The 15,014-nt window shown below is 41.1% G+C and overlaps 1 protein-coding gene across 16 annotated transcripts in view; it reads left to right on the top strand.

The window, feature by feature from the left end:
* NEB (nebulin) overlaps window positions 1-15,014 on the top strand; it is a 208,427-nt gene that overhangs the window by 157,084 nt on the left and 36,329 nt on the right. For 14 of the 16 annotated variants that reach the window (XM_010839994.1, XM_010839993.1, XM_010839991.1 and 11 more), the window contains exons 113-126: window positions 134-238; window positions 495-599; window positions 2,715-2,819; window positions 2,972-3,076; window positions 3,702-3,806; window positions 4,783-4,887; window positions 6,852-6,956; window positions 8,346-8,450; window positions 8,828-8,935; window positions 11,582-11,686; window positions 13,204-13,308; window positions 13,733-13,837; window positions 14,471-14,575; window positions 14,664-14,774. In XM_010839994.1, coding sequence (XP_010838296.1) covers window positions 134-238; window positions 495-599; window positions 2,715-2,819; window positions 2,972-3,076; window positions 3,702-3,806; window positions 4,783-4,887; window positions 6,852-6,956; window positions 8,346-8,450; window positions 8,828-8,935; window positions 11,582-11,686; window positions 13,204-13,308; window positions 13,733-13,837; window positions 14,471-14,575; window positions 14,664-14,774 — 1,479 coding nt within the window. Of the gene's footprint in view, window positions 1-133; window positions 239-494; window positions 600-2,714; window positions 2,820-2,971; window positions 3,077-3,701; window positions 3,807-4,782; window positions 4,888-6,123; window positions 6,229-6,851; window positions 6,957-8,345; window positions 8,451-8,827; window positions 8,936-11,581; window positions 11,687-13,203; window positions 13,309-13,732; window positions 13,838-14,470; window positions 14,576-14,663; window positions 14,775-15,014 lie in introns of all 16 variants that reach the window. The other 2 variants (XM_010839989.1, XM_010839979.1) reach the window with 1 other exon arrangement.

The following is a 15,014-nucleotide window of genomic DNA, read 5'->3' as shown; positions in this document are numbered from 1 at the left end:
ATGTAACAAACAAAAGGGCAAAAACAGGTAGATACTGCCCTTCCATTTTAGGGTTAGAAATGAGTAAAGAGGACTGAATACTAAGTATGGTGTTTTATCTCTATAACATCTGATCCCTATTCTTATAATTTAGTATCTGTATGTTGAACTCGCCACCAAAGAAAGACCCCATCATCACGCTGGAAACCAGACCACAGCCCTGAAGCACGCCAGACACGTGAAGGACATGGTCAGCGAGGTAAGTTGGGAATTCAGCACTGAGGCACCGGGCAAAGAAAACAAATCCTTCATTCAAACCTCTACCTGCTGCCTCTGATCAGAGAGCTCCTTTCTAGAAGTTGCGCTCAGCAGTATCAAGACACAGAAGGCAGAGCTTTTCTCTTAACGAGCATTATCCATTGTGTCCCTAGGATGGATCTGTGACATGGTTGTGAATTGGGAAGGATGAACACTCCTGAGCTTAAGTTTCTGTCTCTTCCATCTTCATTTCTTAGAACAAGTACAAGATTCAGTATGAAAAGATGAAGGACAAGTACACTCCGGTTCCAGACACGCCAATCCTCATCAGAGCCAAGAGGGCTTACTGGAACGCCAGTGATGTATGCATCTCTCCCTTCTTCCTTCTGCTGTGAGGGGGCAGCCGAGGTGGTGGTACCTAAGAAGCATGAGATCAGGAAAAAAATGAAAACACAAAAGCCAAACGGGCACAAACAATACCCATTTGGCAAAGTCGCTGAGAATAATGCTGGGAGATCCTGAGAACCTACGGCTTTTCTCGTTACTCTTCTGAGCAAAAATATGACCCTTCTGATTCTTTGGTAGCATTTCCTAGGGATACTTAATGACTAGTTGTTACTTATCCATAAAATGCTGCCCTGGGAGCCAGCCAAACACAGTTTAAAATCCAGATGCTGTGATTTGCCTGGTGTACGACTCTATATAATTTACCTATTTTTTCTGAGACTCTTTTCTTGTATTTGGAATAAGGATAAGAATTGTGATAATTAAATTAGACTAAATTTCAGGATAATGGTACACATTTTTAAAACAGTACTAGTCTCTTAGTTGACATTCAGAAAATATTTGTTCCTCTCTTGATTGCTAACTCATGTGAATGATACATTTGTTAGAATTAGGAGGGACAGATTTTAATCTCCCATGCCATATGATCAAGGATAAGAGTGCCTTTCAATGGTAATGAGATTTTCTGTTAATGAAGATATGAAATAAATCAACCCCGGGTAGATGGCTGGTCCTTACCAGTTTTGTGTCCCAGAATCCAACTGTGAATTCATTGCATCTGTTCAGGTAACAGGTAACAACCCCATCACCCTCAACTTAGCAACATAACTCTAGGATTTCAAGGCATCTTAGCTAGTTACAGTGATCCCTAAACTGAAATGTGAAAAGGTACAGCGAATTGGAACAATATCTCAGTTCTATAATTTTGTCATAAATTTTCATTTGCAGCTAAAAGGAGTCTGCTAGTTGGAAAAAGGCCACGTCAGTTTGTTTAATATATAAGCTGAGAAAATTATAAAGTGTGAAAGTGTTGGTCACTCAGTTGTGTCCAACTCTTTGTGACACCATGGACTGCAGCCTGCCAGTCTTCTCTGTCCAGGGAATTCTCCAGGCAAGAATACTGGAGTGGGTAGCCTTTCCCTTCTCCAAGGGATCTTCCTGACCCAGGGATCCAACCCTAGATCTCTCTCATTGTGGGCAGATTTTCACTGTCTGAGCCACCAAAGAAAATCATATGCTAACATCAAAATCAATTTGCTTGGATATTTTTTGTCTCCTTGTGACATCCCCATCTTTATCACTTCAAGGTTACTGTTGAATATTAATTTGAACCAAACTTACTCTGCATCACCACTTCTCAGAGATGTCCACACAGTGAAATTGGCCCCTGGAGCTCATTTTACACCAGTGTAACAAGGGTGGTATCTCACATTAAGTTCAGCCTATCTACCATGGCTATCCCCACAAGTAGAGCAAAATGATCTTAAGAGATTACCCATCTGAAAAACAAAGGAATCCTTCAATATGTGTTTGCTCAGTACCCAGAAAGGATTTGTTTGAGGTTGTGCTGAGAGAAGTATTCATTTAGTGCAAATGAGATGACTCTTCTGTGATATTCCTAGGCTAAAGTCAGAGCTATATCTTTTGAAATATCACAAAGATAGAGATTATTATGAAATCAAGTTTCAGGATTGCTCCATGGAGAAGACATTTTAATACAGGAGTTAAAACTAAATCTTTCTTCTTTTTCCATGTACATTAGTAGGTCTTGGGCTCAACAAAGTTATGCTTTTTTTTCCCTTCTCCTCCCAAATGAGCTTTTGGTTTGCTCATTTTACATTTAAATAAACTTTTAAAGGACTTGTAGATTTATAGAAAAGCTATAGCAATAGTATAGTACAGAGTTCTCACATAGCCTACACCCAGAGCCCTATTGTTAACAGCCTACATTACCATGGGACATATGTCACAAGCCAATATTGATACACTATTTTTAAGTAAACTCCATACTTTATGCAAGTTTCATTAGTTTTCTCCTAAAGTCCTTTTCCAGGATGTGAGAGAGCTTTTTGATCTCTCCCAAATTTATTCAAGAGAAAAATAAGAAATAAGACAAGAGAATTCAAGGTTAAAAGAGCTAAATTATATAATGTGGTCGTTTTTCACAATCCATGTGCTTTTTCTCATTCCAGCTACGCTATAAAGAAACATTTCAAAAGACCAAAGGGAAATACCACACTGTGAAGGATGCTCTCGACATCGTTTACCATCGCACAGTCACAGACCACGTCAGCAAAGTACGGCCCTACTTATTTCTGCTTGTGTTGGACTCAGTAACCCACCAGCATTTTTTAAAGTATCCTCCCTTTCCTAAAGCTCTCTGAAAACAAGTAGATTTTTTTACGTTAACTTTGGATAAGACGTTAAAACTGTCTTTGTGGTTTTATAGATAAAATACAAGGAGAACTACATGAGCCAGCTGGGAATCTGGAGGTCCATTCCTGATCGCCCTGAGCATTTCCACCATCGGGCAGTCACTGATGCAGTTAGTGATGTGAGTTGTGAAATCTATTTTTACACATAAATTCATATGCCCACATGACTTATGAAATCAAAAACTGTATAACAACTGATTTAAACTTGACTAACTTTTAGCTCCTGTGTATGGATGTTTAAGTCCTAACACTCATTGCTGAATAAGTGAGCTTCAACTTGAGAGACAGAAAAATGTATTCAAATGTGTCAGCCTAATTTTTCTTCTAAATGTGTTACATCATATTACATGTCTGGAAGTGATATATTTCATCTAAACAATAACCTGTTTTTGGTCTACTACTTCACGAAGCAATTAAGACACATAACAATGCTCATTTAGGAAGAAGTTTTAGTTCTTTATATGAAAATACAGCTGCCAGCTTAATGATATACTCTCTAGGAAAGTATGCCTGTTACATTTGAATTGCTTTAATTGGTATTAAAATGAAAATTCCCAAATGCAGTACAATATACCATAAAGTGGGCAAAAATCAGTATTAATGGAAACGCCTCTTAAATAATTATTTCAGTACTTTATCATTCCATATACCTCACAGTCAGAGCTTCTATTTGTTCTACTTTCGTTGATCCTAACCTGCTATTTGGAGGTAGGTTCTTAAAACTCTTTGATGTTCTTCTCCCAGGTGAAATATAAACAAGATTTGACCTGGCTTAAAGGCATTGGTTGCTATGCCTATGATACTCCCGACTTTACTCTGGCTGAAAAGAACAAGACTCTCTACAGCAAGGTATGTATTTACCCAGGGATAATGGCTACATCCATGCAGTGTACTCCACTGCCCCCAGAGAGCACTAGAACTGAGGAAACAGCTTCTCGTATTTCCATCTCTGTCCTTGCTTCTACACCCTAAAGTAGGAACATACTGCATTATTCACTCTACTCAGGAATATTTTAGTACTGACCTCACTGACAACAGTAATCATTTATTTGTATCATTCCTTGGAATTTGATAAAAGGCCATCTCAGTACAACTCCTTCCTCATGGCTTTTCCAGAATTTCCTTCCTAGTAATATGTCTCTGGATGATTTGATACGGCAGCAGATATAAAGTGAGATTATTTTAATTCACAAACATGTGACTTGAAGCAAATAACTTTTTTATGGCCTCATTTTCCTACTTACAAAATAAAGCAGTCAGATTGGTTTCCTTTGAGTTCTAAAATAGAAGTCAGCAAATTTCTCTGAAAGGTGCCAGAGAGTAAATAGTTTAGATTTTGTGGACCATGTTCATTCTGTCACATATTCTTTGTTACAATCCGTAAAGATTATTAAAAAAAATTGTCTAGTTCATGGGCTATTTAAAAACAGGTAGTGGTCTAGATGCTAGCATATTCTTACTCTAAAATATTATAATTATCTGATTAATTCCTGGAAAACTAATTAAAGGGTTAAAAACTGCCTTCACGTACACATGGAAATACCTTCAAAGTAAAATAATTATCACTATAAATATTGAAACAAAGAAGAAACTGATTTGAATTTTTACCCAATATGGGAATAGATCCATTTGACATCTATTCAATGAAAGTATGTATTTGGGGGCCAGTTTTCAAGGCATTGGGGTGGTATGCCCTTCATTGCTTTGGGAAATAGAGTACATTCAATAATTACTTGTTAACTCTATGAATGAATTAATCACACATGTCTCACTCTTAAGATAATCACAACCTGCTATCAAGTAACCATGTTTCTGTTTTATCTAGTATAAGTATAAAGAGGTATTTGAAAGGACAAAGTCAAATTTCAAGTATGTTGCTGATTGTCCAATCAATAGGCATTTCAAGTTTGCAACTCAACTGATGAATGAGGTACGTATGACCTGATCCAGTTTAACCTATTAACTTACCTTAGTACTCTATAAGTGACATTCGATTAAAACTCAACACATAAAATGACAGGAAAGCCTTTGAGTCTTTGGGAAGACACTTATGATATCCCTGTTTTATGGGCTCTGCCAAAAGCAGGAATAAGAACAAATGAAGGGCCTGTGCAGAGTGGAGTGAGGGCCCACAGCCAGCGTGGCCTCTGCCGACACTGGCATGGGGCAGCACAGCCCTTTGGGTGCTTCTCAGCTGAACTCCCTTCAGCAGGATTCTGTATAGAGTTGGGAGACCCATAAGTTCAAAGTTAATTTAGTATCCCTTACCAAGGCCCAGAAATGGCAGCTGTAGTCGTGTAGTTGTGATTCACACATTCAAATATATTGCCATAGTTACTCACACATTGCACAGAAGTGTCCATTTGCATTCAAGATATTCCTCTGTCTTCTACCCAGTTTTTTGTGGAACTGGCTTTGCAATAGTTTAAGTTAAATTTAGCTTAAAATGATGAAATAAGCAAGCTATGAATTAACATGTTTGGATGGTTTTACATTTAATTTCCTGTCTTTGTATTTTCTACAGATTTACATAAATTCAAAAACATTAGAAAATTAGTAAAATGAATCTAAAAAATGAAAATATAGCCAATGGTATATTTATTTCAACGTGTTTCATTTTTTGTTTTTTAAATTTGCTTTATTTGCAGTAGATTTCCAGGTGGGATGACTCTGAAGAATTACTGTCAGTAACTTCTTAGGAAGACAGTCTTGATATATTTTGTTTCTATTTTTCTAACTCATGAAGTATTTCCAGGTCTCTTTTATAATAAGATAAATTAACTAGCATTAGAATGTGTCCATGAATATGCTTTTGGTTTTACCAGCATTTAGTAGTAAGCCTATAGCTTGTCAGTGCCTTATAAATACAATATAGGATGTCATAAAACCAACATTGCTAATGACATCATATATAAAGATGGGACATTTTAGGCACGAGGTGCTTCCACTTGGGTGTCATAATTGATCTAGCCCAAGCCCCAGCCTTCTCCAGGTGATCTTCCTTTGTTTAACTCTCTCTGCCTTCCTGTTTTCATTACCCTGGATGCTTTGGGAGCCTACCTCTAGAAAGGACATGTTTCTGGCTCTCTGAAGTGTTTATCTTGGGACATTTCTATACAGCCTTGAAATTGTACTCTTGCTATAATTTGATATGATGTTTGAGCAGAAAAAATACAGAGCTGATTATGAGCAGCGGAAAGATAAATACCACCTGGTAGTCGATGAGCCTAGACATCTGCTGGCTAAGATCGCAGGCGACCAGATCAGTCAGGTACTGTGATGGGGCCGCCCGGATGGCCAAGCAGGACTGCGCTCCAGTTTCTCATGAGATGTCGTCCCGTCTGCTGCAAGGATGTCATAGGTTCTGCCTATGATATTGGGATGTTCTGTTCCAGAGTATCTGTCTAGCCACCCAAAGAGCCCACGAGCTCTTTGAGTGTGCCAGTCTATGCTCTGTGTCCTCACGTGTGCTGTGGTGAAGAGGCGATGCACAGCTGGGTCCTTCCACCCTTCATCCTTCTGGAGGGCCTGTGTGTCAACTGCAGGTCCAAAGTGCAAATTAAGGTGCAAATGCAGAAACAAACAAATTAATGGCAAGAGGACAGAACTCCTTACTGTATTTTTCTACTCCAATGATATCATCTTTTCTGAGGCAATTTTGGTGGGTCTAGCTCTGTTATTGCCCATTCACAAAGGCTATGGTGGCCAGCTGCAAATTCACAGTCAGCCTGCTTGGCATTATAATGCATTTGGTGTCTTCACCCACACATACACGTGAGAACACAAAGTGTGTATGCCTACATCTCTTCACTCAGAGGTGATCGGGATATAGAGCTGTCTTCTTTTCTGTCTTCATAAGTCTCTTTTGTGCTTCACTGCTTTTTGCATGAACAGAGAAAATATAAATCTAGTGCCAAGATGCTTCTGAAACAAGGATGCAATGAAATCCTGCGTCCAGATATGTTGACTGCCCTCTACAACACATACATGTGGAGCCAGGTAACGTCTGATGAGATGAGAAGAAGAGACTGAGAAGCCTTGGGGGCATTCGTCTCTAAGGTTTCCCTGGTTCCCTGCCCCTGCCCCTGCCCCAGCTGGTTTCACACGACAAAGCTGCATAAACGTTCACTCCCTGCCAATTACTTCTGGGTGTGGCCGAGTGCCGCGCCGCAGCGGCCGGCCAGCATCTCTGCGTCTTCCGACACCTTTGGAACTCCTAGTAAGACAGGCTTTTTCAAACTGCCAAAGTTTTCCAAATTGGTATGACGTTAGTTTGTTTTTCCCTGTTTGCCCCAAAGAAATAGATTTATTAGAGATAAGGATCTTAGTTAAATTTGACAGTATTTAAAAGGTCTGAATATGTAAAATTTTCATCCAGTGTGTACATTGCTCTCTGATGACTACTCTGTACCATTTTGGAGAGATGAGGATGATGGTGCAGCTCTTTGAATATTGGACATATTCATAGCCCTTCTTGTGTTGCTGTATTCGTTAGGTTATTTCAGCACATCTGTCCTCACGCACATATGTTAACAATACTACTGATCACCTTGCCTTCCTACAAGGTCATCTGAAGCACACTCCACCACATTTCCATCATATGTTGAAAGGTAAATTTGAAGTTGAAAAAAACAGTGGTCATTGCCTAACTACCAGATACAATGTTAATAAAATGCCATTGTTTCCACACCCCAAAAAAGTTTTTAATCAATCTTTTGTATTAGCAACTTGTTTTATCACTTTAGTATGACATCAGACCCACACATGAAATGAGGATGCCTTCCTATGGACATACTATTGGCCTGAACTTTTCTCTTCATCTTGATATGATCATCGGATAGTTGTGCATGGAATTTTGCTACGTTCTTTGTGTCTGCTTGAAACTGCTTATGTGCATGAAAAAAAAAATCATGACTTGAAAGTTTCAAAAGTGAATGTCTTTTAAAATAATTGCTTTGAACTGTTTGTATTCATTTTTTTCATGTTACATCTTTGATATGAAAATATAGCTTAAGAAAATACATATTTCATGCAGCTTACTGTGAGTGAATCATTACTTGTCAGAGTCCAGAGAGTATGGGTCTAGGCCTGGCTCTGAGATTTCATTCTACACATGCCCTTAGCTTATATTCTTAACCTCTCTGGGGCTCAGTTTCCACATGGATAAAATATCTGGAAACTATCATTTTATTCTTATTGTTATTTTCTCACTCTATTACCCAATTGCTATCAAAAAGATTTAATATGAAAGCATGGCATCATTCCCCATATCTATGGCTTATATAATAATCCTGTTGTTTTCCATGGGACTGTCTCAAAAGGAAAGCTAGAGTCCCTGAAGGCCCTCTCCTACTTCAAGTTAACTTGTTCTTCTCCTCTACAATTTAGATCAAGTACAGAAAGAATTATGAAGAAACAAAGGACAAGTTTACCTCAATCGTGGATACTCCAGAACACCTACGTACTACAAAAGTCAACAAACAAATCAGTGATGTAAGTACAGGGAGCTCTGAGTGGTTTCTTGACCTTGGGGGTATTTGCAAATGTGGAAGGGCATTTTAGATGGTTATCTGTTTGGAAGATTCTACTGCCATTTAGTGGGAGGGAGGTAGGGACACTGAATGTCCTACTCTGCTCAGGACTCTTCTTTTAGAGTAAAGAATCATCCCAGCCAAATTAGCTGACACCACATTGTAGAGGCACAGGAGCGTTTGCAGAAAGCATGAAAACCTGATGAGTTTATGGGACTCTCTCTCCTTTGTATATACTCAATGACAATAGCAACCATGTTCCCTTTATATTTTTACATATATTCCAAGATAAATTGAGATGCATAAAGTTGGCTCTTTCTGCCTTGACATCTCTTTCAGATACTGTATAAGTTGGAATACAACAAAGCGAAACCCAGAGGCTACACCACAATTCACGACACGCCCATGTTGCTGCATGTCCGGAAGGTCAAAGATGAAGTCAGTGATGTAAGTACTGGGGTGGCTTTGCAGCCCCTCTCACCTTGGCCTCTTTCTAGTGTGATTTAACAAACCCAGGACCAATTATCTATACCTGTGTAACAATCAATCTAAATTGTAGCAGTTTGAGACAGCAGTCATCCTTTTTGGCTCAGCATTCTGTGAGCAGACTGGGCATAGCTGAGTCAATGCTCTATTACGTGTGCTAGCAGACAGCTGCAGCCCAGGAGAGCTGCAACAACCACGAATTGTTTGCTCCCAGCGCTGGCGCCTGATCACGGCTTGGCTGGGCACTCAGCTACTCAGGGCACTCAGGTACAGACAGGAACCTCTATACATGGCCTTTGTGGTTTGGTTGTCTCACAGTGTGGTGGACGTGTCCTTAAGAGGCTGGGGTAGAAGACCCAGACCCATTAAGGGCTACTTCTAGAACTGACACAGAGTCACTGTTGCATTATGTTGCTGGGCACAGTATGCACACCTAGATTCAAGGGGTGAAGAGACATAGGCCTCCTCTGGGTGAACACATGGGAAGGTCACATTGCAGAAAAGCATGTAGCGGAGGAGGATATTGTTGAGACCATTTGAAAAATGCAGTGGGCCATAAACTCTATTAATAAATCCTCTATAAGCTTCATCTCAGCTAAGAGGAACAAGGTAGCCATTAAATCTTAATACTCTGAGTAGAAATTATATCCATATATTTTGATATACATAGCTAGATTCTGTGGTGGAAAACTCATCATTTTGGTGGTGGTTGTTCAGTCACTGAGTTGTGTCCAATTCTTTGCTGGACTGCAGCATGCCAGGCTTCCCTATGCTTCACTGTCTCATGGAGTTTGCCCAAATTCATGTCCAGTGAGTTGGTGATGCCGTCCAACTATGTCATCCTCTGTCCCCCCCTTTTCCTCCTGCCATCAATCTCCCAGCATCGGGGTCTTTTCCAGTGAGTCAGCTCTTCATATCAGGTGGCCAAAGTATTGGAGCTTCAGCTTTAGCATCAGTCCTTCCAATGAAAATTCAGGGTTGATTTCCTTTAGGATTGACTGGTTTGATCTCCTTGCATTTTGGGTAACAAATAGATTAATATTTTAAAGAACTCCATGGCTTTATGGGCATCATAAAGAATACTAAAAGCAACTGTGGAATCCCTACCCCAAAGCCTTGACTGAGGCTGGTGCTCAGGAGTTCTTTGGTAGATAAACAAATGGGTTCACACTATTGACTCTGAGTTGCCTAGAAAAATGTTAAATATATCCGTGCACTGTTTATGAAGGCAGAAATGTATAAATCATTGAAAATTATTTATTATATTTTTCATATAAAATAAGTTTTGGCACTTCAAACATGAGCATCGGGTATTCATAAACATCTATAAGTTAGATCCCTTATGTGGAGCAGCCCATTCTCTCTCACTGGAAAAAAAAAAAAAATGAAGCAATTCTGCATCCATTTCCTTAAGCTTTCTGATTATAACAATAACCCGAACTGATGAAAAATATGGATGTCCAGGCCTGAACCCTAAAGCTATTGATTTGCTACATTTATGAAAAAGTACAGAAAACTGTGATTCACATGATCAGGCAAATTTAGTAAGTGCTACTGTGGCTTCTTTTGGACAGTTTTTATTTCAGATTTAACCATGTTAAGACCTAAGATCCTTCTGCAATAATTAGTGAGAAGGCCGAGATGAGGCCCCAGGGCCCTGAAATTTAAAAGGAGCAAAAATGGGTGACGCTAGAAATTCCAGGCTCAAGGTGAAAAAATGACCAGCCAGGCTCACAGAGGCTAAGCCTTCCCTGTTTCTCCCCCTCCCACTGAAACTCACTAGGGGTGGCTCTAGCAATGGCAACAGTGATGACAGCATTCATCCATCAGTACGTTGATTCATCAAATATTTATTTGGTTCCTTGGGGGTTTCCCAGGTGGCACTAGTGGTAAAGAATCTGCCTGCCCGTGCAGAAGATGCAGATTACATCCCTAGGTGAGGAGGATCCCTTGGAGGAGGAAATGGCAGCCCACTCCAGTATTTTTGCCTAGCAAATTCCATAGACAGAGGAGCCTGGCAGGCTACAGTCCATGAGATTGCAAGGAGTCAGACATGACTGAGTGACTGACCACATATGTTGTTTGTTAAGTGCTTGCTGCTAGGAATGAAATAATGAATGATGCACAACTTTGCCCGCAAAGGATTCAGCTCAATAGAAAGAATAGATAAATAATTACAACATAACATGATAACAGCTACAACTTACAGGGGTGTGAAAGGAGGACAAGCCTGATCCCATTCGGGTGAGCCATTGGGGGAAGTCTTGTCTTCCATCAATGGTTTTTAAGATGTTCTAAACTCTGGAGTTTCTGATTTGGGGAAGGGAAAACACATAGACTGCTATCCGGCTGTTCTTTTCAGCACAAGCTCAGAGGACATAAATTCTATGGTAACTCAGTGAACAGATACAGTGTGTCCTGAGGGGCAGACGCTAAGATCTGAGACAGGATAAGTGCACGTCTACTAGATGCGATGGCTGCATCATTTCTTCACAACAGATGTATTCAGTCTTAAGAAGTGTTGTGTACTATAGTTACAGTTTTAATTTTTTTTTTTAAGACACTTGTGGGCTGCTTTAAAAAATTCACCTGTGTTTCCTCCTGCAGCTGAAATACAAAGAAGTTTACCAGAGAACTAAGTCCAACTGTACCATTGAGCCAGATGCTGTTCATATCAAAGCAGCCAAGGATGCCTACAAAGTCAACACCAATGTAAGTCCCCAAATCTAACAGGGGTTCATCAGCTTCTGCAGGACACATGGCCTCTTTGGGCATCACTTCAGGCAGTTGTGTTCTAGTGACTCCAGATCAAGGGCTGGGCCCTGGAGCATGAGTGATAACGCTGACCTCTAAATGGTTCTCACCAGGAAAAGGTGGGAAAAAACAAGGGTGGCCCATGGATATTGTACCCACTCAGCCGCTGTGTCAGGAGACTGAGAAATGGGAGTTTAATTCTGAAATGAAGGTTACATTTTTGAAAGTGTCTCCAGTCTTTTTGTTCTTCTCCTGCCTCAAACTCTGGAGCCTCCTTCTTCTGAAAAAAGAGAACTCTTGAGCTGCTTGATGCTGTCAGGACTTGACCTAGACCTTCCTCCTGCTCACATCTCTCTGTGCCGATTCTTCTTTGTGTATGATGGGGCATCTTAAAGCCTCAACCACAGGGACTTTTTTGTGCATTTAGATAAGTATTGACTTCTTAAAAATATATGTGGTTATATAATGAAAGGTTATAAAATCCAAGCTGTGACCACTAGTGCCACAGAGAATTGTATTTATTAGGGCAAACAAACTGAAATGCCTTTAGGGGCTAACAGGGAGCTTACAGGTGTCCTGAGAATGGACCGAGAGATAAGTAGCAGCATAGATTTGGGACAGAGCAAATGCAGTAAAATGTACATTGTAGAATCTAGGTGCTGGGTATATGGATATTCTCTGTAAGATTCATGCAACTTTTTTTTTTTTTGCAACTCTTCATATGCTTGAAAATTTTCACAATGGAAAAAATTTGATCAAAATTAATACATGAAAGCATGTGTATCTTATTGTACACAAATGATGCCTTGACCAAGAAAAAGGAGAGACAAAAAGAGTGAAGAAACGTGGCTGGTCGTGAGGGCAAGGGCACTCAAATGAAACTACATACATTCTCTTCCTCAGATTCAGCCTGAGGTAGCCAGTTCTCCAGCTCAAATGCAAGCCTAGCAAGTACACACGCCCTCTGAAGCCAGGCTGCCTGGGTTTGAACCCCAGCTCCACTGCTCACTAGCTGTCTCACCTGGACAGCTTGCTTAGGCCCTCTAGACAGTTCCTCAGCTGCTGATTTCATGAAGTTGTAATGAAGATTAAATGAGTTAATATTTATAAAGCACTTTGAGAAGTGCCTGGCAGAAAATAAAAAGTATTTAATAATTTTTTTTAAAGTTGTCTGAATTTAGTTAGAAGTTAAAAGTACTTGACTCAAAATAATTAAACTGCCCTGGCAGAGTTAGTTTGAAAAATCATTTCATCTGGAACCTTTAAAAATTATTAGCTTCTATTTTGAGGCCAACGGGTCCCATAGGATGACAAAACTAGTTGCATAAATTGTATAGAAATTTTAACTGGGGCTCTCTTCTTGCATAAAGAACCATGATTTGTTAAAATGCAAGCTGAGTCCCTCTGTGCTGTGTGTGTGGTTGTGAATTCAGGCCACTTAATGAACTGACCTGTTTCTATCTTGTTAAAAACAGCTGGACTACAAGAAGAAGTATGAAGCCACCAAAGCCTACTGGAAATGGACCCCTGACCGCCCAGACTTCATCCAGGCTGCTAAGTCGACCCTGCAGCAGAGCGATGTGAGATAAGAGAGACAGAACTGCATGACGTACCCAGGGCAGAAACGTCCCTCATTATCCATAATTACCACTGTCACTCCCTAGCTCATTTGAGATCCAAGAAGGACAGGAGGGTTGTGAAGTGTGAAAGGCAAGCTCAGGAAGTAGACCTGGCCACACAGCTTGGTCTCACATGGCTGAGCCCAAACACTAATGGCTCTTGAGGGAGGCAGGGGAGGACCAGGAAAGCTTTGTCCTGGCCATGGGGCTGGCGAGGAGGAGCCCAGCTTGCAGTGGACCCAGCCGGGAAACCTTTGCCCCCATCCTGGCAGCAAATCCTCATAGTGCCCTCAAGAAGAAGACTCCCTAGAAATTTAACCAGATACCATCTTGCTTCTGTGCCTGGCACCGTTTTCCAGCTTCCTCTGACTTTCTTCTGTTACAGTTTGAATACAAGCTGGACCGAGAGTACCTCAAGGGTTGCAAGCTTTCCGTCACGGATGATAAAGACATGGTGCTGGCCCTGAAGAATTCTATAATCGAAAGTGATGTAAGCATGCGGTCCCCTCCCAGAGGCCTAGCCTCATACAGGGCTGTCTTCTGCAGCCCAGTCCCCAGGGGCACCCTGGGCACCCTGTGGACTGCAGAGGGCTGCTGACCCCAGTCCACAGCAGTGACTTGGCAGAGCAGGGTGGCAGCAGCAGGAAGCTGTAACAGTCAGGTGGCCGGGCCTGATGCAGAGGCTCCACGTGCCAGCCCTCCCAGCCAGAACTGGGGATCTGAGGGCCTGGCTGGACTCTATAAGGGAACATATTCATTTTCGTGGGGTCATACTCTTCCTATGCTTCCTGTTTCCTCAGCTGGAAAGAAGGACTAATAATGCCTCCCAGGGCTTAGGGGAGGGTCCAATGACATTTCAAAGTGCTCTGAAGTAAAGCTGCATATATAAAGATTCATCATAATGTTCATTCTGATTGTTACTAAAGCCCCAGCTTGCACGAGATAAAGAAAATCCTGTTTTGGTATTTCCCAAGATTTCTAAATATCAAATCTTACACTGAGTTTAATGTTTCTATGTCAATGACACTACTCTACCAGCTCTATTTAGTAACTCAGGAGCTTGATAAAAAATATGCAGGAGACTCAGAGGAGCTGAAGAAATGCCTTTTTCTCACCCCTGTAGCTGAAATACAAAGAGAAACACGTCAAGGAAAGAGGAAGCTGCCATGCCGTACCTGACACGCCACAGATCCTCCTGGCAAAGACAGTCAGCAGCCTGGTGTCCGAGGTACGCCCCCGGCAGCCCATATGCTTGCCTTCTGTCCTGGGCTGATGCCCCAGGCCGGCATTGTAACAAGCTCTCTGTGCTCTCCCAGAACAAGTACAAGTCGTATGTGAAGAAGCACTTGGCGCAGGGTTCGTACACGACGCTGCCAGAGACCCGGGACACTATTCATGTCAAAGAAGTGACCAAGAACGTCAGTGATGTAAGTGACCAGCCCCAGGACTCTTGGCCACAGCAATGCCACTTTACTTTAGCATCCAGCAAAAGACTGAAAGTCATGTTTTTGCTCACACAGACTTTCTTTTACGTCACTTTCTCTTACAGCCAGTACCTATATGTGGACTTTGAACACTGGCTTAAAAGACAGTTCAATAGGAACTTCCCTGGTGGTCCAGTGGCTAAGACTCCGTGCTCCCAATGCAGAGTTCGATCCCTGGTCGGG

The sequence above is a fragment of the Bison bison genome, unplaced genomic scaffold, assembly GCF_000754665.1.
Source record: "Bison bison bison isolate TAMUID 2011002044 unplaced genomic scaffold, Bison_UMD1.0 scf7180017864139, whole genome shotgun sequence".
In the NCBI taxonomy this organism is placed as follows: Eukaryota; Metazoa; Chordata; class Mammalia; order Artiodactyla; family Bovidae; genus Bison; species Bison bison.
The sequence above is the reverse complement of the archived record's forward strand: the minus strand, read 5'-3'. Positions and strand labels throughout refer to the sequence as shown.